A 23,715-nucleotide genomic window follows, 5' to 3' on the forward strand; every position below is an offset into this window, starting at 1 on the left:
GCTGGCCCTCCCATGTAGATTTGTGGTTGCTGGATTTTGGGGTTGGGTCTAGTTTTTTAGAGAGTGTGAGAGTCTAGGGGCAGTGACTTTGGGAAACACACATCCAGGCACACAGTCCTGTCCCACCTCACAGAGCAGAAAGGAACACTTCAGCCCTACTGACTGGTATGCATGGGGCCAAGGGCAGGGGCAGCTATGTCTTGTCAGGTCACATTAAGGCTGAATCCCGTGTAGCCAATGACCTTCATCCTACCCGTCAGCATAGCCCAATCTTAACACCACCACAGTCCAAGATACTGTCTCCTGAGTGCCCATATCACTTGGGTCGATCCTGTCCCCACTGTGGGACACAGAGCGGAGCACCCTTCCTGCCCAGGGTGGGTACGGGGTTCCCAGGTGATGGGCTGGGGAAGTGGTCCCCAGAGCTCACAGATACAAGACTATCTTGGTCATTTGGGCTACAGGCAGGGAAGAGAGAAACTGGGTGAAATCACCACAGCAGAGTCAATTCTAAAGGACCCAAAAACATTTCCTGTGAGCCCTAACCCCACCCCCCACCCCCCACCCAGAAGGTGCTGGCTGGCCTCAGAGCCCCAGGACAGAGGGGACTGGAGAGCAGGACTTGGTAGGGGAAAGGTGAGTGAAGCCCACAGGGTTTAGTTGGCTTCTAGGATTGCCAGGGAAGCCCTCCCTCCCCTCCCCATGCTCCCAAATGGGTTTCTCAGTTGGGAAACATGATTGGGCCCTGCAAGAGGGAGGGGCAGAAGGAAGAGGCCTTTAAGCTAGGCTTGGGCTCAGGCCTTACTTCTACCCTGGCTCTTGCAACCATATAAGCCAGCCCTGCAGAGTGGAAAGGCCCCCAGTGTTGAGCTGTGGGCAGCAGGGACCGCCTGTTGGGACCTCAGCAAGGCCTGTGGACGCCAGCCCTTCAGGCGGCCTGAGCTACAGAGCGCACCAGGCAGCCAAGGCCGGACACAGAAAACCAAATTCAGATGTGCTGGACTCTCCTGGCAGATGCATGGGAAGGGATTGCACCACTGCCTGCAAGCTGAGCCGGGGCCCCTGTGCCCCACTGGCCACAACTCTGGCTCTGCCTGACGTGCCCCAGGAGAGAAGCTGCGAGATGAGCACTCTGTTTGAGCTGTTCAACCATGCAGGGTTGAAGCAGCCAAGCCTGGGCTGTGGGCGCAAAGCCGCCTCAGTATCGACCTGCCAGCTGGTGCCCACGGCCACTGTGCAGTCTGCTGCCCAGGGCCGGAGTGGTAGAGGGATCTCTCGCTTCCGCTGAGGCTCCTACCTGATGTACCACCAGCCCTCCAAGTTCTTCCGGATCACTTCCACAGTGACGCCCTTCTCAAAGCCAATCTCGTCCTTGCTCTGGCTGGTGTAAGGCTGTACAGTGATGTACTTCTCCTCTGTGGGGGGTGGATGAAGCAACAAGGCACAGTTATTTGAGGTTGGAGCTCAGGTCCTCCTTCCTGTCTCTTCCTCCTCGGGCCTGGCCCGGCTTAGCTGGTTGCCTCACTGTGGCTCCCAGTGTGTGCAGAAGCTGGCCGGGGCCCCAGGTGGCCTGGCTAAGCCCTGGCAGCAGAGAGTTGGCTCTCCCAGCCCAGTAACAGCAGTGAGGGTGCTGGGGCCTAGTGTCCTCAGGGGTCCAAAAGCTCCCTGGACTGAGGGCACAGTTAGGGGGAACCTGCCCCGTGTGGCACCTGAGTCAGGAATCCCCTGGGATGTCTGGAGGCGCCGTGGCATGCCGCCCCCTTCCCTGAACGTGCCAGGCCCCCATCCATGCCCCAGACTTGCTCTCTGAGCCCTTCTCCCACCTCTACCCCTTAAATCCTGCCTCTGTCTGATCTTCCGGCAGCCCCAGGGGCACCTCCTTGGTGAAGCCTCCCCTGACCACTAATGTGATCACCTGATTGTGTGATTTTCCCAAGAGGATTGTGGGGGACACACGTTCGATGGGAGTGATTACATGGGTTTTAAGATGAGGGTCCGGCGGCCAAATGATCAGCGGTGATGCTGACTGCAGCCATCAGCAGGGCCTCCCGGAGCCCAGGGTGGGCCAGCATGCTGAGCTGACCACACAGCTTGGGAGCACCCCTTTGGGGAGCTGCCTGCTCTACTGTCACATTCGCCTGCGAGCCTTGTTCAGGGCCTCCCCAGGTACCGGGAAGGAGGTGCCTTATGGGAAGACAGGAAAAGCCTGGGAGGGCAGGTGTGGGGAGGCCGGGCAGTGCTTGTCCTCCTGGATCTCTTCAGCCTCTCTCCTGGCAGGGGCCCTGCTGCCTCTGCACGGGTCCTTGCTCAGGCTTCCAGGGAGGTGTTCCTCCTGCGTCTGCTGGGGCCAGGTGGACTCATGGCTGGCTGGCTGGCCGCCCTGTCTCCTGGGTGGAGAGCCTCCCCAGAGAAACGTTCAGGTCTCAGGAAGGATCACACATCCCCATACTCACCCTCTGGGAGGAGGAGCAGACCCAGACAGAACTGGCCACACCCTCTGGGAAGGTTACCCTGAACTCATGCTGTCTCTTCCAGCCTGTGCCTGTCACACAATTGGGGCTCCAAAGGCACTAGGCAGCGCATCAGTGAAGGGCAAGGCTGTCTGAGCAGGGGCAGGAGGCTGTGTTCTAAGATACCTGCCCCACTCCTCCTTGCTCCCAACTATGACAGTAACTCCTAGATTCCTTGGTGGACCCTGATGGGCAGCCTGCCTGAGCCTTAGGCAGCAGTAGGGGAGGGGGATGGAGGACAACTGCCACCTCATCCCCCCCCTCGCTGCCCCACGACAGGAGGGCCATCTGTTTACTTAGGAAGATCAGGGTCCTGTCTGCAGCCCTGTGCCGGGCTTGGATAGCAAGTCCCTCCAGGATGGAGGTGGCAAGGACAGAGCTGATGGGCCCTCGCCAAATCTCAGAGGCCGCCAAAGGCAAAAGGTAGGTGATGACCCACTGGAGCCTCCACCATTCTTCGGCATCCGCTTCTCAACGGCAAGCTTTTCCCAGATGCAGAGGCCTTTCTCACCATCGACTAACTCCTGGAAGCTTTCAAATTCCCATCCAGCCACGCTGAGGAGAGCTGCCAAGATCGCCTGAGAACCTGGGCCAGCCAGATTCTGACTCGGGCCTTTGAGAAGTTCAGTGTGCTACACTCCAGCCCTCCACTCTCCTGCCTGCTCCTGGTCCCACTCCATTTTCCAGTGGGGCACGGTAAATCCTGGCCCGGGCCGTGGCCAGAGGGGCAGCACCAGGCCCCGGGGATGTAGGGTTCTGAGGTTAGGGTGAGGCGAGGCCTGGGCTCCACATTTTGCCTGTGTTCAGCCGGGCTATTTTTAAAAGCCTGTGGTTCCAGCAGGAAGCCATCATTAAAGTTTTCCTAGGCAAAGTTGCCTCTGCAGGGAAAAATTATAGTCCTTCTCCTAGGAAGATCAGAGGAGTGCTGTCCTGCCGCATGGCAGAGAACAGGGCCTGGACCGTGACATGCGGGCCCAGGCTCTGGAGCTGTCAGGCCCAAGCAGCAGCCTCTGCAGCCCCCAGTGTGTATGCGGAGGACATAGCACTGAGGGCCATGTAAGTGCCCGGCCTCCCCTTGACCCTCTCGGAGAAGGCAGAACCAAGCACATCAGTTTTCCCTAGTGAAGCTGAGCTGCTCCTGCACAAGGCCCTGTTCTTGGTGGCCCTCGGACTGACGTGAACACAGAGGTCTGGGAGTTCATGCTCCTGGGAAGAGATCTGGCTGGCCTAGAGGCTTATCTTGCCCAGTCACTGTGTAGGTCCCAGGTGATGAGCATTCAGAGCACAACTCTTCCAACTGGTCTGTGTGGGGGTTTACTTTCCTGCCATGGCCAGCTTAGGCGGCGGAGGCATGGCTTACCTCCGTGTAGACATGTGGTTGGCTGTCAGGTTCCCAGCTTCCACGTTTCCCTGAGGGAGAGGCAGAGCCAGCCCCTCTACTGGACCAGGGCAGAGCCCCGTCTGGGGGTGGGGATGGGGAACCAAGTCAGGATGCCCAGACAGACTGAAATGGTCTCAGGGGCTTGGGGAGGGGGGGTGGGGTGGGCAGCTAAGTCATTCAGGTTGCCTGGGTCTCTAGAAGAGACTTTTAGGAATCAAAGTTTAGGAATCAAAAGGGAGAAGGAGCTGTAAGCTCAGGGGTGGGGGGTCACCTCAGGGCTTCTGGGAAGCACTGAGGCTGTGGTCACTCTGATGTGCCGTCAAAGGTGGGTGGCAACTTTGCCCTAGGGAGGGCTGACCAGGCCGCCCACCGGGTGGGTGGGTGGCTGGCTGGGGGAGGTGGACAGGCCTGTTTTGGTTTTGGAGGCGGGGTCTGGAGAACCCTGCAGTTTCCAAACCACAGACGCCTCCTCTTTCAAATGCTTTCCCCTCCGTCAGCAGTCTCCCTGGCTTCCCTCCCGGCCCCCACAACCTACCCAACCCCACTACAAGAGGCCTTCTGATTCCAAAGGCCTGGTTGGCGGAGGGGCTGGGGAGTGGAGGCCCCAGGGAAGCACTGCTTCTCTCTTGTCTAGTTATATATGACCCACTGCCTGTTTCCCCCCATTGGCTCCACTGCTTTCTCCCAGCCAGCTTTCTGCAAGTTTTTCTTGGCTGCCTGATTTAACTTAGTCCTGACTTAACTTAGGGCTGAGACTGGGAAATAATGCTGTTTAGGTCTCTTAGAGAGAGAGGGAGAGGGAGAGGGAGAGGGAGAGGGAGAGAGAGGGAGAGGGAGAGGGAGAGGGAGAGGGAGAGGGAGAGGGAGAGAGAGAGAGAGAGAGAGAGAGAGAGAGAGAGAGAGAGAGAGAGAAGGGGAGGGAGAAAAAAGTGGGCTTGTCCTCATTTACATATTTGTACACGTATGGATGTCCACAGAGTCGTGCATCTGGCTGGGAACGCATGTCCACATATACCACTGCATGCGTGTAACTCCGAGTCCGCTGCCTGTGCCCATGCAGTGTGAGGGGCTACGTATGAGACCGTATAGGAAGCTATGTGTGTCCTCGGTGGTCAGAAGCAGACGTATGATGTGTCCAGAGCAGCTGAAGCATCTGCGACTGTAAATGCATATGTGGAATGTTCTACGTTGGCTGCACGAGCGGTATTACGTGTGTAGTGGCTGTGGGCCAGAGGCCACGGATGCGCAGCTGCGTGGGGGCCAGAGGGGACAGCGTACTGCTGCGCACGGGCAGTAGTGCTTCGTCACTTGTAAGTGTCCGTGTGCTTATGGAGACGCAGTTGCGTTTGGGGTTCGGTGTAGGATGGCGTTGGGAGCAGATGCTGGAGGTTGTGGGGGAAGGCCAAGCTTTTGTCTCTGCGGTTTTTCCAGGCCAGCGTCCCCCCTCTCCTCTGCTGCCAAGGCTCAGGGCAGTGTCCCAGGCTGGCCCCCCGGCAAAGCTGCTCCACCCCTCCTAGTTCTAGGGTGCCCCTGCTTTACACCCGAGCTCGTTCTCACCGTTTCCATGACTTGGCCTCCTGCCCTGCACCTTGGAGTCCAACCCTTGTTCCACCCTCAGGATGAGTTGGGCTCCCACAGCCAGTGCTCTGAGTGTGGTGCTGCACCAGCCACGGGCGGCGGCCACCTCAGCGTCCAGGCTTGCTGCTGCCTGGGGCTTGGGGCTGGTGCCAAAACATGGTCTCAGATTGTTCAGGAACAAGCTGTGGAGGTGGGCCGATATTCATGGGGCATCCCTGCTATCGGAGAGAGGCCAGTGCTCATCACAGGCCCTTCCAGCCTTGTTCTCAGTGAGACAGGAGAAACGGACCTCTGCTGGCCTGTGGGCCCTGGAGATGTTGAGGGGTTTGTTCAGAGGCTCGCCCCTAAGCTCCCTACTCCCAAGCTCCTGGATGCTGGAAAGGCCCTGAACCCGCAAATGTCTTAGTTCCCAATCAGCCTGGATGGCTGGCCAGGGGCCTCCCTGGAATCTTGACCAGGCCCCTCACAAAGTGCTGATGCCAGTGCTGAAGATGCTGGAAGCTCCTGGCTGGACCTGTCACTGCCTTCAGAGCTGGCTGGGGCCGAATCCCGGGACCAGGCTGGGACTGGCTTTTGTTCCCTTTCTAGTTTCCCTGGAGCTAGCTGAAGAAGGAGGGTTGTGGGCTGGCCCTTCTTCCTACTCTGTCCCTAAGTAGTTGCTGGAACAGCTTTGGTCGTTGGAGCACCTTCTCAGAGGAAGCGGGCACCGAAGAGTGGGGGCAAGTGGGACAGCCTGTGCAGAGACTTACACCCCACCCCCCTCATCTGCAGCTTCTAGGGCCAATGTGGCCTTTCTTAGTCCAGCCGCCCCCACATCACATCCTGAATCCCATGACCCCCATCCCCAGGATGGTGGCAGAAGCCAGAGCCGCCCCCCAACTCCCAGTCATCCCAATTCCCAGGTAGCCCCCTGTGCCCTCCTCCCCAACACCCCACAGATGCAGAAGGTGAGAGAAAGTCTAGCTGTTGAATCTGGGTGAGGAGGCCGAGTGGCAGACAGGAGCAGAGCTCAGAGAGGAAGGGAGGTGTTAGCGAGAGAGCGAGGGGCGGCAGCTGCGGGTCAGGAGAAGCCAGCTCCCACAGTCACCTCGGCTGTGCTGCCTGTTGACCATCCCGCCCAGGGTCCACCGGCGATCCAGACGCCGCAGATGGGCCTTGCGTCTCTTGGACACTGGTGTGGGAGATGGCAATGGAACACGCGGCCGACGGAACCGGCGGAGAGAATGGAGATGAGGATGAGATGGGATGGGGCAGGGAGGGGGATGGCGGGAGGGAAGGTTCAGGCTCCCAGGGCATCATTGCCAGGACCAAGCGCCAGCAGCATGCACCTGCTGGATGGGGGCAGATCTGCCCACTGACACGGGGGAAACTCCACCAAAGCCAAACCATGTGGGTTGTACCCCTAAGACCGAGAGGGGCTAAGAACTCACAATGCCAGCACCTGAGAGGTGAAGAGGGTCCTAGGACCCAACCTGGCACAAAGATGGCCCTCCCAGGCAGCCCCAGGGAAAGACTGCTGCTTCCACCATGGCTGGGCAGTCACGGTTCCCAGGAGGCCATGGGGCCCACGGCACCACCCATCTGTCAGCCACCCACTCACTACGTCCTGCTTGTGAGCCTACCGCCATGAGCCAGGCACTGTGTCAGGAGAGACGTGGGGGTCCTCTGCCATGGGGCTCCCTGTCCCTATCACCCTGGGGGTACCTGTCTTTGCTCTCTCAGCCCTCTCCGGGGCCTAGCACAGGGCCTGGCCAGCGGCTGAGCACTAGGAAATGTTGCATGGGGACGGATGCTGCAGGCCTTGGTTCTGCTCCTTTGCTGCACACTGCCCATCGGATTTCTGACAGCAGGGGACCTGCTGCCCAGTTCTCTGTGCTGCAGCCCCTCTCATCCAGCCCATGCCCTCTGGTTGCCGTGGCCCAGCCCCAGAAACCCTCTGCCTTCCTGTAGGATGCCCAGGTGGAAAGACACCATGTCAGGGCTGCGGGGCACCAAGCGGCCCCCTGCAGAAGCTGGGGGTCAGACTGCTCAAGTATGGGGGAGACAGGTCAGCAGAGTCAAAGGAAGACTGTCCAGACACACCTGAGCCAAACCCCACCAAAGCCTCCTAGGAAGTACTTGCTTTTCTCGAGGGAGTGGTGGTGACCTATTTGACCTGCTTCTTGGCAGTAGGAGGCCTGGACCAAAGGTTGGAGATATGGATTCAGCTGAGGCCTCGCTGCCGGGTGCCTGTGTCACCTGGGGGCAGGCAGGCTTCTGTTCTTCTCTAAGCCTGTTTCCTCATCTGTCACTGGGGCTGACATCTGCCCTGGCACGAGCAGAGACAAGGGACTGAACGGGCCACGTGGAAAAGAAACGATCTCCTGTGTGAGGCCAGACTGGGAAGGACCCTGACAGCTGACCTCCCGGGCAGGTTGTTCGGTGGCTTCCCTGTGGGCAGAGGAAGCCTCAGATGATGCTCAGGCCAGGGGCCACCGCAGCAGTAAGTGTTATTTCCCCAGCTGAAACCATGCACATGGACCATCTCACTGAAGCCTCACAAAAGCCCTGTGCAGTCAGCACAATCTCCATGTTAGAAATGGGAAAACAGAGGCACGAAGGGGTCAAGAAACCCTCTGAGTCACACACCTAAGTGTCAGGGCAGCACATGAATCTAGGTGGTCTGGCTCTGGAGCCCAGATTCTAGGCCCTACGATGTTCCTCCCCCTTGACCCTGCACCCTTGGCCTGCCTACAACAGGGAAAGCCCAGATAAGAGGCTGGTGCCAATGCGGACCCAGCAGGGAGAGAGGCAGATCATCGCCAGCAGCTATAGGGCACAAGGGCACAGGCAGAGACCCAGATTCTGGTTTTGGCTCTGCCACAAACTGAACTGGGGGCTCCATGGAGGTGACACCCCTATGGGCCTCCATTTTCCTACCACCTCTGAGAGGCAACGGACCCAATGGTTCATGAAAGCACTTTGCCAGAGTTGGGCTTGGCCCTTATTGTCATCAGTGGGTAAGAGGATCTTCAACCTCCACCCCAGCCCTCCTACCTCCTACTGGTAACATTTCAGAACTCTAGCATATGCCAGAATGCCTGATAATAGAAATAAACCCAAACAGCCAATTGTCTTTTTGGGATCAGGGATCAGAGACCTATGATGGGATGGCAATAGGCCTGGAGTAGAGGGGACCAATGTGGGATAGTCTCTCGGACATACCACAGATGCCAGGGCCCCGGGCTGGGGTGCTGAGCCCTGAGCTCTCCTGTTGAGTTGGGCACAGACGCCCAAGATGTGATGATGAAGTTCATAGCTGCCCAAATGTTGCCAGGGGTACTGGCACACAGGTCCTATCAAAAGGATGCTGAGGAATCTATTTTAAAGATGGTCTCCCTGAAGGCACATGCACGCACACACGAACACTTCTGAATGCAGAGCCTGCACTGGTTGCCTTACTGATTCTTACTCTGTCAAGGTCAAAATCCTCTACAGCCTGCCACTGCTTGTTCTTGCACTGCAAAAGCACCTCCTCTCTCCTCAAACCAGGCTGCCATCTGTGTGCACACACCTCCCTGGCTCCTTCCTGCCCGGGACTTCCCTGCCTACTCAGTGTCCTGTCCTGCATCTCCCGACATCTCTGCTCTGACATTCTTGGCAAAGCCTTTTAAGGCGGGACTCAAATTCCACACACACACACCCTCTCAGAAGTGCTTACAAGCAAAATGCTTCATGGGTGGGCAGAGGGCACAGTGGTAAAGACTACCAGGCAAAGGAGGCCGACCAAGGCTCAAGCCTTACGAGGACAATCACGTAGCTAAATGTCTTGAAGCCTCAGTTCCTGCATGTGGAAAAGGGGGATTTTAACAGTGCCTCCCAGAGTGGTGGCGAAGGCTTTTAAAGCCCCAGGGCCACACACCTGGCAGGGAATAATACCTCACTAGACACTCTAGGGATTGTTGTTTCTGAAAGGCCCAGGGATGACCCCAGAACATGGAACTGGGTAGGAGGCAAGGCCTGATGACTGCAGATAAACTATACCAGAGCCAGCTCAGGGGCTAAAATCCTCCACCATTGCAGAGGTGCAATGGAACCAGAGATGAGGCTGGGTGCAGGCTCAGCCCCAGGGCTCAGGGAGCAGCCAGGAAGGATCGGGCACCCAGCCTGAACCTGCAAACTCTTCCCGACGGAGCCTCATCCCTGGAAACCTGTCACAAGGTAGATGTGCATTGCAGGGGCTGCAGCCCTAGTCAAGGGACTGAAATAAAGCATTTACATGGGAGGAAGGGTGGGGCTCCAACCGCCTGCCGAGTAACTGACATTTAGGGCAAGAATGAATAAGGAGCTGGCACTCGCTTGGCGGACTGTTTATTTTGGCCTGGGCAGCATGGAATGGAGGGTGTGTATGTGGGGGGCAGGCCTGGAGGTGGCCTGAGCCCCGGGTGGCAGGCCTCTGTCCCCCTGGCTCTCAGTCGTGCCCATTTGGACCATCCCCACTGACCATTAGGGCAAGCATTCCTGTTGCTGGGACACAGAGGGTTTAGAAGTTCTTAGGAGCAGGCAGACAAGAACTGGGGGCGGCTCGAACTCCCTGGGCTCAGGCGGCCTGCTCTGGAGAATACCTGAGTCCACAGACAGTGCTGGCCTGGGGGGGTGGGGAGGGGGGAAGGGCAGTGAGAAAATCCCAGGAAAACTTCACGAGGCCAGAGCTAATCAGAGGGGCTAGGGGTGCAAGGGCCACCTTGCGGTTCTTGCTACACTGAGAAATGACATGCAGGCTTGTTCTCTGTGTCTGAACTGTTGGCCAGGATAACAGATATCCAGAGCAGAGACTTCTGAGTAGACATGCACAGCAAAAGTTGTGTGCACAAAGCCCATTGCGTTCATCCCTGCAGCAGAGAGCACACTGTGGGGTCAGGGAGGCAAAGGTTGGTCTCTGTGGGGTCCCCAGGGGAACCAAGGGCTTCTATGGGGAAAGGGTGCTGTGGCATTTAGTCCTAAGACTATTCTTTCCAGTCTCTGCCCCAAAGTTGCCAAAGCCTGAGATCCACACTCCAGGGAAATTTCCCCTCTAATTTGAGCCCCATGCAGGGCAGGTAGGGCCAGGCCTGGGAAAGGAGGTGAGCTTGTGGGCTGGCTTCAGTGAGATGGGGTCCCAAGGGAAGGGTCTGGCACATGGCCCAACTCACCTTAGGGATTTTGATGGCTTTAGGGAGAAGAGTGGGAAATGGGTTCACTCCAAGGGCCAGGGATGGGGTGGGTACCCATCCCTGAGGATCTCGAAGCAGCCCACACCCTGCAAATGCCTCATTATTTCCCCTCCGCATTGAACCTGCAGGCCCTTACCTTCCCCAGTCTTGGAGGTGTTGATGTCTGAGTCATCCCGAGTACCATTCTGGGCCTCCAGGTAGGTGGCAGGGACCCAGCCCTGCTCCTCAGAGGTGCTCACAAACCACCAGCCTGCAGAGAGGACAAGAGAGAACGCAGTCATGAGAGCCCAGCAGGATTGGGCGGTGGGGGTGGGGGCAGGGCATGGAGCCAGGCAGCCTGGGCACCTGGCAAACACCTGGCTCGAGTCCAGCCTTGAGAAGCCTGTGCCTCACTAAGAAGCAGCCAACACGCTCCCTGAGAGGAGGGCCCGATGGACGGTGATCCACACTTACACAAATGCTTGATGAAAAAATTTAACAGTAAAACTGAAACAAGGATGTGTCAAATGTGTGAAATCACCCTGTGGGAGAGGCCAAGGAAGCTCTGGCTAAACAGTGACCACTGAGGGTCTCTGAAACCCATTAGGACTACTGGTGTGCCTGGGAGTTTAGCTGCCTTCTCTGCTTTCAAAGGTATCCAGAGATAAATGCCTCACAGACACCTTCTGACGGTCACTGTGCCCCTGGCTCCATCACAGTCCATGGCATTTGCACATCGGTGCTACTCATGGCTACCCTGAAGTATGTTGACGTGTCAATCATACTAAGTGGGCACCGCACCCTTGAGTGACCCTTGGTGGTCACGGCCAAATGAGAAGAGTCTTTCTCGTTCCTTGGTTCATTCATTTATCATTTAAACAAATGTTGACTGAGCCAAGTACTCTGAGCACCTGGGTCTTGGGACTCCACTAACTGCCATCAATCCAATCTTAGAAAGAATTCTTCACAGGACCTTGTCTTTGCCCCCATCCCATTCCGATCCCTCTCTACCTCCAAAACAATCTGGCACTGGTTCTCTTTTCTGTCTGTGACAGAGCTCACCATTTCCAAATATGGACTGTTCCCTGTCAAGAGACCCAGGGCTTTTCCCTGGGCAGCACGGAGGCCCCGTCACTGCCCACAGCAGGGAACAGCTGCCCGAAAAGGGGGGACACTGGGAGCCTCCGAGGTGCTCCTTGTTGGGAAGTGGAGGGGGCTGCCTGAGAGCCGCTGTGATCACGGGGAGGGACAGGGGAAAACCGTGCCACCATTGCACAGGACATCGGCACCCAGAGCCACCTCCTAGGTCTTCCACAAGGTGTTACAGGCCTGGGATAGCACACAGCCTGTGATCTAGTCTCGAATGTCCACTGCACCCCACCCTCTCCGGAGTTCCACAACGCTCTGCCTGCTGCTCTGGAAAGACCATGACACCCGGTGACATCTGCACAGTACCATAATGACGGATGCATGTCATTACACGCTCATCTACACGGCACCAAGAGTGAACCCTACTGTCAACTATGGATCAGAGTGATTTGGATGTGTCTGTGCAGGTTCATCAGTAATGACAAGTATACACTCGGATGGGGGAGGCTGTGCATGTGTGAGGGAAGCACGTGGGAAACCTCTGTATCTTCAGTTCAATTTTGCTGTAGGTCTAAAACTGCTCTTAAAAAAGAAACAAAAACAAACAAACAAACAAACAAAAAAAAAAACACCAAACCAGTCGTAACAAACAGGAAAAAGCCTTGGATGAGGAATCTGGAATCTCAAGGCCCAGAGCTATTTGGCTCAAGGGCCTTCCTCAGTTGGGTCACTGTCGTCCCTCTGGAACCCAGGGTGGATGTGTTCCTCCCTCCTTCCCTCCCTCTCCCAGAGTGGGATGGCGTGAGCCATCACACCCACAGCCACTTGCACATCTGGGCCACTGAGCAGGCTCCCTGGAGCAGCACTACCATCCTCCCTGAAGCCCCGGCCACAATGGTGTGGCTGCTTACAAGGCTGTGGCCAATGGAGGCCCCAAGGAAACCAGAAGACATGATCATGCAGGGGTCTTTTCCCCTTCTCTCGGCTTCGGGGGGAGCACTCTCTGGATCCCCAGCAGTCTCGGCCAAGAGCACCATCCCCAGGTGCTCTTCCACAGAGGCTGGCCGGAGGTCACGGAACAGGACTCCCCATCTCATAGGGATTTCCACCATGAAGATGGTTCTGCCTCCTTGACCACAGGAGTGGGCACACCTGGTCAATCATCTTTGGACTGATCTGTTATCCCCCCGGACACTGTAATGGTTCTGGGGCTTTCTCAAGAACTGACAGGGGTACTTGGGCAATCTGAACACTAAGTACCACATAGACCAGGGATCACAGGGGTACGTGGGAAGAGGTGGCCTGAGGGTTAAATCACTAAATCAGCAGCAAAGTCTAGAGATGGAGAAAGTCAGACTTCATACCATTGGAGTTCTGGGTTCCAGGTATGCTAAAGCTAGGCCACCTGTTGGACTAATTACAGTGAGCCAGTGACTGTCTATGCTGTTTAACCGAGCTGGAGTGGGTTTCAGTCACTGAATGTCCTCACTAATGCCATACCTACCCAGAAACCACCAAAGTTCATGACTAAAGGTCCACCATCATGAGTCAAGTCTGGAGTTGCAACTCAAGTCCACTGGCCACCTGCCACCACAGACCTCAGCAGGTGAGGACAGAGCCCTCCGAGCCACTCTGGGTAAGAAGTACCACCCCCAAATTTCCGCGCACCAGGATAAACTCCAGGAGCCCCAAAGAACAGTCACCATACTTCTCAATTTGGAGTCACTTCTGGGAGGGTCTTGAAGGCTGAGGCTCTCACATGATCCCCAGGTCCAAGCCCCAATGCCAAAAACACACAGGTTTTGGCTCCCATACCTCAAGACCCTCATCAACCTGACCACCCCCCAAAGCCATGCCAAATCCCAGCAGGCCAAGGAAGTACCCTGAAGGCTTGCCCTCAAAAGGGAGCTCTGCTTCCCAGGAAAGGGTTTCTCAGGATGGGCCTGGGATGGGACCAGGGATCTTACTGTCATTGGGAACACATGGGGATGTGTCTAGAGGAACAGTGGAGTTTGGAAGCATGTGTCTTGGTGAGGATTTGCTAAGACCCCTCCATGTCCAGCCCCTCCCAGCCTCTTTTTCTATACCAAGGTGTGCCACTGACAACTCCAGCCTCTGAAACAATCATTTCTGTCCCCACTGGGAGAATATTCCCTCCTTCCTTTGTGTGAGTCCACGCCTTCCTAGAAAAGCAGGCAACTTGATGGTCTCCTGGATGGCCAGGGTCACTGTCTTTTAAGCCTTCTATGTCTGGAATTTGGGCTCCAAAGTCATCCTCAGGAGAGGCAAAGGAGGCAAGCCCCTCTGTGGATGCTGGGAGGGTTAGGGTTGGGGGAGATTTTCTCCATCAGTCTCATCCAAGCTTGTCTGTGTCATCATCTGGTATAAAGTGAGTCCAGCAGCCTACAGATCTCTTGTTCTCTCCCTCTCCCCCTATGGCCATATTGGAGACCAGCCCTTGAATGGGCCTTTCCCCTTGGATCCAAGGGCCTCATAATCCCAGGGCTCAGGTCCCTTTTTTGCTGGTGGTATTATCTCCCCTACCCTTATTTCACCCTTTGGGAATCCTGTGTACATCCTGCTCTCTCCTTTTCCCCAGGAGCCAGGGTCCCTGCCAATTTCGCTGGGAACACTGGCCCGGGTTCCACTCCAGCCCAGAAATGTGCAGAGCTAGGCTGAGTGGCTCAGATTCTCATGTCCCTCCTGTCTCAGGCCCTGCAGAGAAGAGTTTGTCACTGGCGTGGCTGTGAGCACCTCCACTGAGCAAAGGACAGGCTCAAACACTGCCCAGGTGGGCATGGATGCCCAGCTCAGCTCCACGCAGACCTCCCAGGAGCCCTGGCACACAGCTGGGTCTCTGGGGGAGGCTGCCTGGACCTGCGCCCACCCAGAGCTGCTGACAAGCCTCTCCTGAATGCCAGCACCTCAGACGTCAGTTGCTGTAACCGGGGCTCCCGACCAAAGTCCCTGCTGCTCTACCAAGGAGCAATTAGAGCCTGAACCCCTGGGGGTGGCCCGGCTTGCCAAGAGGGCTCAGTCATCAGCTGGCCCTGTGGGGCTCCCAGGCTCACCTCCAATGCCCGGGGCATCCTCTTTTCTGCAGAGGCTGAGTGTGTGGGCTGCATGTGGGGGTAGGTGTGGACAAGGCTTTGTATTTTTCAGTGCATGGGAGGTGGGGTATGCTCATGTACACATCTATGTGGGTGCATGTGCGCACAGAACAAAGGTGTGTGTACATTTGTTACACGTGATGATGATTATGGTCAGGCCCTAACTTTACATACGTTATTTAATCTTCAAGAATCTTGGGAAGTGTTCATGTCATCATCATCCCCACTTTACAGATGAGGAAACTGAGGCAAATATAGATCACAATTAGACACAGAGCTGACCTCAAACCCAGGCTCCAGGAACCATATTCTTAACTATCACAAAAGTGGATAAAGGAATTTATCTGCTGTATGCACAAGGGGGGAGGTGACTCCTTGAGAATGTGTACCTGCAAATGCCACTACATTTTGTACATACGTACATAGGTATTGTACATATGTATTGCTGAGTGTGTGCTCTGCGTACGGACACTATGAGCAGAGGTGCAGGGCTGCGTGCACTTAAATGTCTATGTGTACCACTGAAGGTCCCCTGGAAGCAGAGGGTGATGATTAGGGATATAGGGTCAGAAAGACACAAATTCAGGTCCTGGTTTGCTACTTCCTAGCTGTGTGATCTTTGACAAATTAGTAAACCTTTCTGAGCCTCAGTCTCCCCTTCCTGATAAGGGAGTAATTAGTCGAGATTACCTCTGTAACTGAAGTGTTCTTGTTGAAGTGCATAAATGAGGTATATGTAGCTTAGCTTAAGGCCCAGCACAGAGAAGGAGGGTCAAAAACCTTGAGCTGTTATTGACCTGGTGGTGGTTGTTTGGCATTCCCCCCCGGCTAACACAGTCAGCACCCATGGGTGGCCAGGTGGTATCTTTGCCCACAGAGTATATCAGGGGATCCTCAGTCCAGCTTGGTAAATGGACGTGGATGTGTACGGTTGTGTGTGTGTGTGTATGTGTGTGTGTGTGTGTGTCCATGCAATCTGTGGAGTTTGGGGACTGCCTTCAGGGGTTCCAGGAGAAGGCAAGGAGCTATCTTTCCTTAGCTGATGCAATTTATGATAGCAAGCATGATGGGAAATGGGGTCAGAGGGGAGACATCTCTGGGGAAAGTTCCCCTCCTTGCCCCACATGTATTGGGGCTATCTTCAGCCTGGCTCCTATCCTTCAGCTCACACGGTCTCCCAGGACAGAGTCCTACAGCTTCCTCTCTGCTGTCCTAATGCCTCGGCAAGCCCTCCCCAACTGATCTCCAAACCCTGGTAGCATCCAGAGCATCGGCCCCACAATTCACAGCTGCTGGTGCACTTGGGAGAATTAGTCTTGTTGAGACTGTAGGTACCACATTAACTGTTCTCTAGGGCAGAACCGAAATTGTAGCAAGCAGCCAGGCAGATGGGGAAACTCAGGCAGAGAGCCTAAGTGCTGGAGCCCAAGATCTGAGTCTGAATCCCACCTCGGCCACTTCCGTGCTCTGTGGCCTCAGGAAAGGGACTTAACCTGCAAAATCTGCCTTGCAGGCTAGCGTGAGGATGGGTAAGATAAGGAGCAACAAATAGGCTCTGGCACAGTAGGTGCCCACTAAGCGGAAGCTACGAGCTTTACTGAGGGACTAAAGCCACAGGATGTGGGAGGTTAGGTGGCCAGCACTCACGGATGCCCAGGGACCAGTCTGAGACACCTCTACATTTTTCATGTCCCCAGGAAGATGGGTCCAACCTCCAAGCTGGCCTCTGTTAGCCTTCCTCTCAGCCTTAGTTCTTGGGAGAGAAAATGTAGTGAGGTTTTATTAAAGAACTTCTCACTGCACTGACCAAATGGCCACAGCTGTGCTCAGACAGGGACGGCTGTCCCGACCGGCTGCCAGACCTGGCCTTTTCCTGAGAAGTCAGCCCTGTTTCTAGGCAGAAGGGGAGCAGGTTCTTATTTAGGAGGCAGGTGGGGAACAGAGAACTTGGAACAGGAAATGGTGGGGAAAACCCGAGGGGCCTGGGCTGGCTGGGAGAGTGCTGAGCATACCCCCGCAGTGCAGCCCAGCAGGCACGCTCCAGCCCATCTTCCTACTCGACATGCCTTCAAGCTGAGATTGCCCCCTGGCAGGGGCAGGACAGCAGCCACCATGCCCACTGTTTGGAGTGGGAAGCCACAAACTGTTGCAGAGGGGCCCTGAGAAAGGAGCCCCCGCACACTGGACGTGCAGGAGAAACCTTCGTTCTGGGGGCTCGGGGTGTGATCTTTGGAGCTAAGCCCCCCCATGGAGGAGATGTCTGGGAGCGTCCCTAGGTGGCCAGTCCATCGAATGCTGCCTGAGCCTGGTTGCTCATTCTGTGAGGACCACATCTCCACAGCGCCAGAAGAATGTAATTCGGCCAGGCTGACGAAAAGCCCTCTCCAGGAGGCAAAGGCCCAGAAAGAACAGCGATGTCACTTGTCACAGCAGCCAACCCTGCTTGTGGGCCTCACTAAGAACCCGCTTCACAATGGTCCAGAGGCTGAGTGGGGGCAACCTGGCTAGCACCTCCAGCTCAGGGCAGGAAGGGAGACCATCCATCCTAGGTGGGGAAGGGGCTCCCCAGCCCCAAGAGGGAAAAGCTCAAGCCCAGAAGTCAGACCCTCCCTCTTTTCAGGCCAAGTGTAATCTTTGGCTGTTGAGCCAGTTTCAAAGCCCTCTAAAAGGCACTCTAACTGGGGCTTGGCAATGCTGGCATTGGGGGAAGGATGGAAAGGGTAGAGAGGAAACCGAGAGACAGAGTGAAGGAGATAGAGTGGGGACAGACAGAAGGTGGGGATGGGGCCTTAGCGTCTCCAGGAGGGGGCTGAGCCTGGCCAAAGGCAGCAGGAAGTGACGGGCACTCCCAGGCCACTGCTGTCCCCGGGGTGACCAGGCCACAATGGCCTCCTTAATGAGAGAGGATAGTGAGCTCATTAGGGCCAGAGGAGGCCAGCTGCACACAATTAGGATGTTAATAAAAAGTCTTCTGAGGTCACAGCTCAGCCTAGGACAAAACAGCTGGTGGGGGTGGGGGAGGAGGACCCTGCTCCTTCCTCTCCCTCTGAAGTCCCCCCCACTCGGTTCTTGAAGGTACAGTCCTCCATGAGGCCTTCCCTGACTCTCCCCACCCTCCTGACCCTGCCCATCCCAGGATTCTGCACACGGACATTTCTTAGTCCCTCTTCCAAGACCTCGGTTTGGATCCTGGCTTCACCATATCCTTGCTGGTGACCTGGAACAGGTTGCTGGGCTCCATAGAGGCTCATCATACCAGGATAATATGATCTGCCTATAGGGCTGCCTGACATCACGGACATACGGTGTCCTCCATAACCAAATGCCTTCTGAGCACCTGGTATGTGCGGGGCATTCCAGGCATGGGGACGCTGTAGAGGACACAGTCAGGCTTCAGCCTCTCTTCCCCACCTCCCCCTGCACTGCGCACAAGATGGGCTCAAGTACAGCCCTGGTGCTGTAGGAGGGGCCGGGCTCCCACCCAGCAGTCCTGGGCAGTACCCAGGGGGTAACAGGCAGGAAGAGATTCAGAGTTTGGAGTCTGGGAGAGCCCAGCAGCCTTTAGGTTACTTCCAGGGCTTGCCTTTTTCTTCCCCTCTCGTCCAGGTCCTTCGCGGGGTCTGAGACCAGTTAAGGCAGAGCTGAGCACCTGTGGAGTGCTAATGTACGCCTAGACCTAAGCGAAGGGTGTGGGTGTCGAGACAGAGAAGCATGGGGGATGGAGCTAGGAATAGCAGAGGCACAGTCCCAGGCCTCAGACACCTGCCTCAGACTCTGGACACTTTGTCCAGGCATTTCTGCATTCTTCCCCTGCAGTGGTTTGGAGAAGGGGAGGGGGTGAGGATTTGTGAGCCCTGAAGGGGGCGGGGAGCTGCTGAGAAGGGGAAGGGGGCTGAAGGGAGCCTGGCCAGGCACTGGTGACCACGCTGCCCACCTGGCTGCACCACACCTGGCATAGGGCTGGGCCCTAAGGGACTGCTTCTGCCCTGGATCCCTTTCCCGTGACCTTGGGGCAGATGTGAGGTTTCTACCTGAGAGGGACCAGAGACACTGGAAAGGCTGGCTGCCCCTAATTATGCTGTGCCTTTAAGAACAACGAAAGGCGGCCCACCCTCAGCCAGGCCTCCCCTGGTCAGAAGGCTCTGTCACTGAGGCCTCTTGCCAAGACACACTCCAGCTCACAGCATGCGGCCTCCTCTGTCCAAAGCAAACAGGAGCAGGCAAGGGCTCCCCCAGTCTTTCCCAGTGCACCCCCTGCCTTCCTGCCTGACCCATTCTTCTTATTCCACCTCTGGCACCTATCCCTGCTCTGTTGTCCATGGCCTCACCTTCCCCCAGATGGGGCTTTCAGGCCACCAGGGCCCCAGAACCTTCCCTGGGCGCCTGAGGCCCGGATTCCAGGACCATTAGCACAGGCTGCTACGTCAGTTTGGAAGGCTCCGTGGAGTCCACAGCAAGAAGACAGCAAGAACCGGGCGCTGCCGCCCCTCCCCCAGCCCGGTTCCAGCCTGCTCACCTCACTGGATGGGCCCAGGAGGCTGAGGCACCCAGGAGAAACCCTGACCACCGAACATTCTCTGGCACAGAGGGGGCACATGATAAAAATGACAGGCAGACGAGAATCACAGTTTTCAGTAAGGGCTCTAGAGCCAGGTTACCTGGGTTTCAATCCCAGCTCTGCTACTAACCAGCTGTTCGGATTTGGGCAACTGCCTCAATTTCCTCATCTGTAAAATGGACCTAAGGTAGTACTTTCTATCTCCCCGTGTTATAGGGAGTAGAGGAGTTAACCTACAAGAAGTGTTCAGGATAGTGCCTGGTTCCTAGCAAGGCTTACCAAAGAGCTATTGTTAAAGCTGAGGTGTAAGACACAGGGATTTTTAAGGAAGGAATCACAACCTCAGTGCCCCTCAATGGCTAGTGCTAGGGGTGCGCAGGGAGGCAGGTGGGTCTCCGGGGTCTGGAGTCTCAGGGAGAGAGTCTCGTGATGTCACTGTCACTTGGCCCTGACCTCGGCAGGTCTTTTTTTTTTTTTTTTGTTAGTTTGTTTATGAATATATGCATGTATTTATTTAGAGAGAGTGTGCACGTGCACAAGAGCAGGGGAGGGCCGAGAGAGTAGGAGGGAGAGAATCCCAAGCAGGCTCCAGGCTGTCAGCACAGAACCTGACACCGGGCTTGATCTCACAACTGTGAGATCATGTTGGCAGGTCTCTATTGAAAGCTGAATCTGGTTCCATGCCTGGCATGAGTGTGGGTTGGGGGTGGGGGGGCAGGGTGAAGTAGAGAATACAAGATGGCACAAGGCCCTTCCAGGAACAGCGGAGCAGGGTGACCCAGACAGCCCTGTGGTTGCTACAATGTTTGCTGAAGGAACCACAAACATCAGAGATGAAACTGAGTAGCCAGGGAAGAAGCGAATCTTGGATGGAATCTAGAGGGGTGGGGGAGGGAAGACGACAAACTGGTTGGGGGAACAGGACACAGTGATGGGAGTACTTGTGGCCCAAGCCAGTAATGCACGTGATGCTTCAGGATGGGGGTCTTGCCAGGTGAACTTGAGAGGGGTACTCCCCTTCAACGTCACAGGCGAGGTGTGGGCTTCTAAGAGTCACCCCAGGAAGGGTAAAGCCTCACAAGGGAATGCCTGAGATAATGCTAAGGATAAGGGGCATTCCCCCGATGCTCCAGGAAGAGCAAAAGAGGTAAGTGGAGAGAGACTGAGAGGGTGCTGTACCGTGAGGCCAACACAAGTCGGGTGGAAGGGTCTGCTGGACTCTTGTCCCCTACTCAGCATTTTCTTAGGAAGGGCGCCCACCCTGAAAAGTGTTCACCGAGAGGGTGGTGGGCAAATGGACCCAGGTGGGGACAGGGGTAGAGCGTTGAGAGGCTGCCCCCCACAAGCTCTCATTACCTGGCGGTGGGAAAAGGTCGGGAGAGCACTTGACACAGAGTCTGCCGGGCCCCCATCCGTAGTCCTGGAAGACGCAGGAAGACATGCCGACCTGGGAGCAAGGCCAGAGGACACAGCACGGGCAGAAGTGCCAACTTCCAAGGAAGAGATGAATTCCAGAGTAAATGGGCAACCTCAAGGCTGGTCCTGATTGGACTCCTCGAGGAGAGCCTGCAAGGAGGTTCCGAGCATTCCCAAGGCAGTGCGGAGAAGACACAACAGGAAGGAAGGGGGCCAGACCACACTGGATTCTGATAACGAGTGAACCACTGGACCGGCGGGTCTGGGATGTGTCATAGCTGAGCCATCCAGGCCTTGGGGCTCTCACGACCCCCCTGGGGGCTGCGTTTCTGCCCTGAGTGATTTGAAGCCGAGAGCTGACCACTTTCAAAGAGAGTGTGACGATTTGCTGGATACAACCCAGAGGTGTTTCTGCCGGGAGCCTGTCCCACCGAATGTTTTAATCAGTCCTGAGACGAAGACAGAGGGGCTGAGCAGGTGGCACCATTTCATTTACTGAAAGCTGTGCCAGGATCAGGAGCTATCCCCTTCACCCCTCCCACCCACACACAAAGGTCTGAACAGATGGTAATGACAGGTCCACTGTGACAAGAAGAAAAGGGATGAAAATATGAAATAAGAAAAAATACGAAAATATGAAAATAGACCAGAGGACACAGCTTAGTACAGTGATCTTGTAATTTACTGTGCACACTTTCTGGAGTGAGTGTAGGGTGCTATTCATAACTATACTAAAATATTAGGTCCCAACTGGGAGTGTTCTGGGCAATTGGGCTGGGCGGGATATCCCTACTTGACAGCGAGGATGAGAAACGTCCTGGAGTCTGGGGGCTGTACGTTCAGAAGTCATTTGCCTCCAGGTCTGTGAAATCTTAGGCTGCATTAGGAAACCCCTGCGCTGGGTGACTTACCCAAGGTGCCAGGCTTAGCACCCAGGTCTGACAGCAACCAAACAGCTCCCTTTAAAAATGACTCCAGCTGTCCGCTCCTTTGCAGAAGAAGACCGACACCCCCTGCTGTATTAGTTCCCCAAATTTCCATGTGACAGATGAGCCAGGGAAACCGGTCCCCTTATCTGTTTCTTCTGCTTCATTCCATCAGTGTCTACAAATCAGACTCCATTCTTAGGAGTCACAGGCGTGGCTCACTCTCCCTGCTTCTTGCCTTGCGCCCTCCACTCCCACCCCAGAAGGGGGCTACAGGTGGTTTCAGGCCCCATCTCCGGGTTGCCCCTCTCTCACCCTCTCTCTGGGCCCACATGGCAGGGTGAGGCAGGACACTCAGGCTGATAGAGTTTTCTGGCGCAAGATCTTACCCAAGGGCTTTGCCAGGAGAGAGTGACTTTGGATCAGCATTTCTCAACCTCAGATGTTTCCACACTATGCAGGGCTTTTGCCATATCCTTGTATTTATGTATGCTGTGGTTCACAGAGTAAATACGTATTTGAAGCAACTGTCTTTTGACTTCGAGAAAATAATTTGTTTAGGAAACTTCAGATCGCCACCATGAACAAAGAGGACCACCGGCCGCAACCATAAAGTTACAGAGAACAAAGCAACATAGTAAATTTGAGCTGTGCCAGGTCTGCAGAGGCTGCGCCTACGCCTGTTCCCTCCCTCTTTGTTACAACAAGAGATTTACTGGAGAGGAGTCAAAGACAGAGGACCATCAAGCTGAGGCAAATCAGAAGGCTTGGAAGAGAATGGGAACGGGACAAACGCTGTTCACTGCGCGTTGCCGCGGTATTTAACATTGCCTCTCTGTACCGCCTGAAGTCAGGCCACGCACCACGCAGTTGCATGGACACTCATCAACTTAGGGCTCGTTGATATTTGACCATTCAAAATGGCTGAAGAAGGAGGCTGAAGTGTCCTTATTAGTGAGAAGAGAATATTAAACAGCAATCTACTAACCAGGGTTCTGGTGAGAAAGCAAAGAGAAAAGAATGGAGAGCAGCCTAAGCAATGTGTCTGTGCCTTATACGTGTGTTTCCAGCCTGGAGAAAAGGGCAGAGGGGATCCTCTGTAACTGCTACCAGTCACTTGAAACATAAGGAGTTATCTGTGTTTTTTGAACTAGCTTACTTCAGTGCCTCAGAAGTATACATGCAGGAGGTTGTATCTTTTTCCCCCTTTTCTCTCTTTGCCAAAAAAAGAGGCTTCTTGGCCCCAGAGCGGAGTTGCTTTTCGCTAAAAGCCTTAGGCTGACAACCATCCCCTCCCTTCCAGCTGAGTTCAGCCCCTTGTCAATTGGGGCAAAAATAAAACGGGGGCAATTTCAACTTTAAAGACCATCTCCATAAACAAAACAAACCCACTCCACAATTTGTCTAGGGCATTCCTCCCTCCAAACCCTCCTTATTTAATTTTTGGGGAATTTTAAATAGAGGCCTTGCAAAATTCTGTACCGCCTGACGTCAACAGCTCTCTGACAACGTGGATTCTTCTACGCTGTGTGGGGAGCAGACACCACCAATACTGATGCTTTTCCAGGCTCCTTTCCCGGCGGGAATTTGGGAGCCTCTGGTGTCACTCTAGGAGACCGAGGGGAAGGAAGGTACCCAGGAGTGTCCCACTGGGGTCCTGTAACTGCATTTCCCAAACCTCAGTCATTAAGAGAGCACCAGACATCCAGTGAAGCCCTCTAGGTGGTACCTCTACTAGTGTTTGCTTTACAAGGAGCACATAAATACTTTTGTATTTAAAAAAGACATTTTCCTATGCTACACTAAGTGGAAAGCCAATACTCCTTGGTGCAAACAGAAGATAACTGGAGAAACCCATACACTGAAACAACAATGCTATAGACTGCTAGTCAGATATTAAGGCAAGTTCTACCGAGACACGAAGGCTGGGGCCAGATTTTTCTAACAAACAGGCCAGCAACATCAGCACATGCTAA

General features: G+C 55.3%; 1 protein-coding gene across 10 annotated transcripts in view; it reads right to left on the reverse strand.

Annotated features, from left to right (window-relative positions):
- The window catches only part of SH3PXD2A (SH3 and PX domains 2A), a 242,693-nt gene that overhangs the window by 18,272 nt on the left and 200,706 nt on the right, over nucleotides 1-23,715 (reverse strand). For 8 of the 10 annotated variants that reach the window (XM_086680770.1, XM_086680771.1, XM_086680775.1 and 5 more), the window contains 3 exons: nucleotides 10,798-10,911; nucleotides 6,557-6,640; nucleotides 1,298-1,415 (listed from right to left, as the gene is read on the reverse strand). In XM_086680770.1, the coding sequence (XP_086536896.1) occupies nucleotides 1,298-1,415; nucleotides 6,557-6,640; nucleotides 10,798-10,911 (316 nt within the window). The remainder of the gene's footprint in view (nucleotides 1-1,297; nucleotides 1,416-6,556; nucleotides 6,641-10,797; nucleotides 10,912-23,715) is intronic. The other 2 variants (XM_086680773.1, XM_086680779.1) reach the window with 1 other exon arrangement.

The sequence above is a fragment of the Puma concolor genome, chromosome D2 (assembly GCF_028749965.1).
Source record: "Puma concolor isolate L17-30 chromosome D2, mPumCon1.1.hap2, whole genome shotgun sequence".
NCBI classification, from domain to species: domain Eukaryota; kingdom Metazoa; phylum Chordata; class Mammalia; order Carnivora; family Felidae; genus Puma; species Puma concolor.